The sequence below is a fragment of the Alnus glutinosa genome, chromosome 10 (genome assembly GCF_958979055.1).
Source record: "Alnus glutinosa chromosome 10, dhAlnGlut1.1, whole genome shotgun sequence".
In the NCBI taxonomy this organism is placed as follows: Eukaryota; Viridiplantae; Streptophyta; class Magnoliopsida; order Fagales; family Betulaceae; genus Alnus; species Alnus glutinosa.
Window position 1 is genome coordinate 19,593,201 of NC_084895.1, and position 4,302 is coordinate 19,597,502.

The following is a 4,302-nucleotide window of genomic DNA, read 5'->3' on the forward strand; positions in this document are numbered from 1 at the left end:
CGCCTAGAAGCCTCAAACTTTTTTAAAAGATATAAGTAAATACATTAAACAAATCAAAAGTTCATGCGTCTATAGAATAAAAAATACGCTTTAAATGACAAAACAGTCTTAATAGTATTGTCACTTACTATATCAAGATAATGTATGTGATGACGGTCGCTCATGCGAATTATCATTCGGGGTCGAGGGCACGGCACCTACATTAGTGATTCGGATAAAATGTACATTACGCAACTATATATATATATAGGAAACTAGTAACGATAAACGTAACATTTTCAACCGTATAGATTAAAAAAATTACACTTTGTTAATTAGTTAATCATGTTGGGAGCTAACCTGGTTGACTGGCTATTGAAGGTTTCACCCTCACGGCATTAGGTGACTCAGTGCCTTGCGTAGCCGAAGTATTGACCACTAGTGATGCATTGTCGGACGCAAAACTTTCAATCATCTTTTGCATATTCTCTATCACTTAATTTTGTACTGCAATCTGTTCATCTGTTTTTCTCCTATCTTCATCTGCTCTTCTCCTCTCTTCATCTGCTTTTCTCTTCTCTTCATCTGCTCTTCTCTTATCTTCCTCCAATCGTTCATTCATTTTTCTCCTTTCTTCCTCCCATTTTTCCATCATTTCATTCATTCGATTATTGAATGCAGCTTCTTGGGACAAGAGTGATGCTGATGATGCAAGTGAGCGAAAAGTGGGTCTAACCGGTAGTGGCCCAAGTCCCATTCCACGAACACGACCCGAGTATTCTGCTGTTCCCATTGCCATTGCAAGCGCATCATCTTCGGCCCATAGTATTGAACCCTGCGGACATACAGGGTTCGTTCTTGCAGTATCTTCGGCTATCAACTCCTTAAGCTTGTCCTAAAATATATATATATTAAATGTGTTCATTATTAAACACTTAATTGTCTCGGTAAATACTTATACTATTTCAATATATATGATAAATTCAACAAAACACAAATTCAATCACTACGTTAAGCACGTACAATCGTCTCCGAAGCTGCTTGAGTGCTAGGCGCCCCATCCCTTTTTGTGTGGGTTACTACATAAACTTCAGCTCGGGTGGGTGGCGTTTGCTTTGATATCTCCTGTGAAAACAAAAATTATAAATTAACCAAAATTAATCATGAATGTGAGAACGTGAAATCAACCCCAAATTCTATCAGTAAACATACTAGCTCTTTTGCGACTCTGGCGTAGCTCTTCGAGCCAGATGTATGAAATATCTTATTGCTGCTTTTGGAGATTTGTCTATTCTTTTCAGCCCTTACCTACACAATTTTTTGAAAGTAAGAACTTGCTCATGTACATCCACAACTGTTAAATTCATCCTCCGAATCAAATTCCTTACCTCCTTCCTTACCTCCTTTTGTTTGAAGGCCCGGTTTAGACCTCTAATATTCCATGAAAGGACCGTCATGGAATAGATTTAGGAGAAGGACCAGCTTGGTATAGAGTCCCTTGATCTGATTTTTGGATTTACTAGATTAGGTGTTATGAAAAGATTAAATTTAATTGTGTTTATCAAAGATTAAGGTGGAATGGTTCTTGTTCTTATTTTTTTTGTTTTATTATGTTTTAAGAAAGTTAATGCCTTTTGTTTTGTATTGAAGGAAGGTATACTGGATGAAACCGATGAATACGTTGATGTACACAACAAGTGAGTAATGGACATTTTTTTTGTCCTAGATGTTGTTTCACCCTAGACCATTTTGCTGGTTTTGAAGTGTCTTTGGCCTTATAATTCTGTTTCTTTTTCCAAAATTAGAATCAACCTACAATCTTCAAGAAGATCATCATCTAGATCTCCCAGAAGATCTTCTACTTCCTATCGTTATTGGAGAACTCCTGAGCCATCTCCACTCTCTTCTACACTCATATACTACGTTCACCCCTTGCCCCATATGTACAGACCCCACTAGTAAGACCAATAATATATGCTTCCCTTGGTTCATCGATATACCGAATTCTCTTGCTGGATTTGTAGGCAGTGTTCACAGCTCGCCATCCTCCCATCGAGTATGTCATAATTTTAATTATCCATGCGTTTGAAAGAAAGATTATTGTGTTCTGTTTAATTGAATAATGTTTTTGACATTAAACACAATCTTGAATGTGCTTTTTGGAATTCACAATGCCTAAGCACAAGTTAAATGCTTCAGAAACTGTTATGTTACTAGAAGTAGTAGAATTTATTATCATAACAAATTCTTAAAGCTTAACCACATTTACAAATTCCAACAACCAATGTGGTCAGCAACCCATCATTGGGTCTAGAGTTTCTTGACAGCACGCACCTTCTTGGTGAATAGGAGTGCAGAATCAAACTTAGACCTCATACATAACTCGTGAATGACCGAAGTATAAGCCATATCGCTTATAGGTAACCCTCTCAATAACATCTCCTCTAAACATTAATAAACAAATCAATTTATCCTGCATGTTGGAATATATTTTACATTCATCCCCCCCTTCCACACCAAACAACAGGCATTAGGTAGTGGGTACGATTCAAAAAATAGGGGAATCAAAGAACAAAAACAGGGAAATCAAAGAACAAAAATAGGGGAATCAACAAATGGGAGAGAAGAGAGCTGAGGGTTACCTGCAAAATGTTATCCTCTAGAGTGACCAAGAGAGCGGCTGCCGGCTGGAGGTGGATGGGCGGTACACCCTTGTGCTGTGAAAGAGACGACCCTAGATGGAGTTTGTGAGAGATTGTGCGAGCTAGTGAAAAGAGAGATTGAGAGAGTTCAGGAGATTGTGAATAACCTAACTAGATAGAGTTTCTTTCCTTTCAAAACAATTAGAGGAGAACTAGGAAGTAGGAACTAATCATACGTGCTGTGAGACGTGGGAAAGTTTTGTGATTTGGCGGAAGGGGTGTGTGCACGGGACAATTTCCTGTCCCGCGCGAACGGCTAAACCAACTACAACCGTTTTTTCTTTTTTTGAGAAAACGATTCCAGTTGGAGTCGTTTTCTATATATATATATATATATATATTCTAAATATTAATAAATTATTAGTACTTAGTATATATATAACATATTTTGTAAATATAGTTAGTATATAATTAGTGTGTGTGTGTATATATATATATATTATACTTATATTATAGTTACTTAGTTATATAAAATATAATAGACTTATAACTACTTGCTCACATTATACATATATCATTAGTTTATGAACTCGAATAGCAATCTCAACGAGCTTGAGTTTGAGCTTGCCTAAGTTTTAAACAAGTGAGTCGAGCTTAAACACACATTTCATAGATCGACACTAATTCAAGATTGAAAAATTATCCATATATATCATTATATATATAATGAATTCTAACATGATACATATACTGTACCATATATATATATATATATATATATAACGAACTCTAACATGATATAATTACGAGTTATTTTCAAATTCGGGTTTGAACTTAAAAAATTTAATAACCTAGCTCGAGCTCTAGTTGAGCTGAGTTTGTCGAGTAACCCGAATCGACTCGAATGGGACATTCTCAACGAGCTTAAACATACATTTTACAGATCGACTCTAATTCGAGATCAACTATTCAATTAAGCTCAACTCATAAACGAATCAGTCTTGAAATCTTAAATCGTAGGGTTAGGGTTATTATAAATGGAGTTCTTTTTATTTTTTAAAACGACTTCACTTTCAAAACAGCTCCAAGTGGAGTCGTGTTAACAAAAATGCTTGAATTAGATCGACTCGAATGGGGAATTCTCAACGAGCTTGAACACACATTTTATAGATCGACTCCAATTCGAGATCAACTATTCAATTAAGCTCAACTCATAAACAAATCAGTCTTGAAATCTTAAATCGTAGGGTTAGGGTTATTATAAATGGAGTTCTTTTTATTTTTTAAAACGACTTCACTTTCAAAACAGCTCCAAGTGGAGTTGTTTTAACAAAAATGCTTGAATTAGATCGACTCGAATGGAACATTCTCAACGAGCTTGAACACACATTTTATAGATCCACTCTAATTTGAGATCAGCTATTCAATTAAGCTCAACTCATAAACAAATCAATCTTGAAATCTTAAATCCTAGGATTAGGGTTATTATAAATGGAGTTCTTTTTATTTTTTAAAACGACTTCACTTTCAAAACAGCTCCAATTATAGTCGTTTTAACAAAAATGCTTGAATTAGAGGTGTTTTAACAAAAACAACTCTAATTACAAGCGTTTTAACAAAAAGGGCCTCAATTGGAGGCTTTTTAAATTGGCTCCAATTGGAGCCGCTTTCCTTAAATCGG

The 4,302-nt window shown here is 35.5% G+C and overlaps 1 protein-coding gene across 1 annotated transcript; it reads right to left on the reverse strand.

Moving 5' to 3' along the window:
• Positions 1 to 475: 475 nt before the first annotated feature.
• Positions 476 to 2,032, reverse strand: LOC133879139 (uncharacterized). The gene is made up of 4 exons (XM_062317683.1): positions 1,931 to 2,032; positions 1,192 to 1,287; positions 1,003 to 1,104; positions 476 to 874 (listed from the first exon to the last, which is right to left on the reverse strand). Exons 1-4 carry the CDS (start codon positions 2,030 to 2,032, stop codon positions 476 to 478), a joined length of 699 nt encoding a protein of 232 aa, XP_062173667.1.
• Positions 2,033 to 4,302: the final 2,270 nt, after the last annotated feature.

What these genes read in the sequence shown, in the direction of transcription:
- LOC133879139 (XM_062317683.1), bottom strand. Translation starts at nt 2,032, where the DNA reads ATGGGAGGATGGCGAGCTGTGAACACTGCCTACAAATCCAGCAAGAGA. An exon ending in TTATTGGTCTTACTAGTGGG is followed by an intron (nt 1,288 to 1,930) that starts GTCTGTACATAT and finishes AAAATTGTGTAG; the next exon opens with GTAAGGGCTGAAAAGAATAG. An exon ending in CCAGAGTCGCAAAAGAGCTA is followed by an intron (nt 1,105 to 1,191) that starts GTATGTTTACTG and finishes TTGTTTTCACAG; the next exon opens with GAGATATCAAAGCAAACGCC.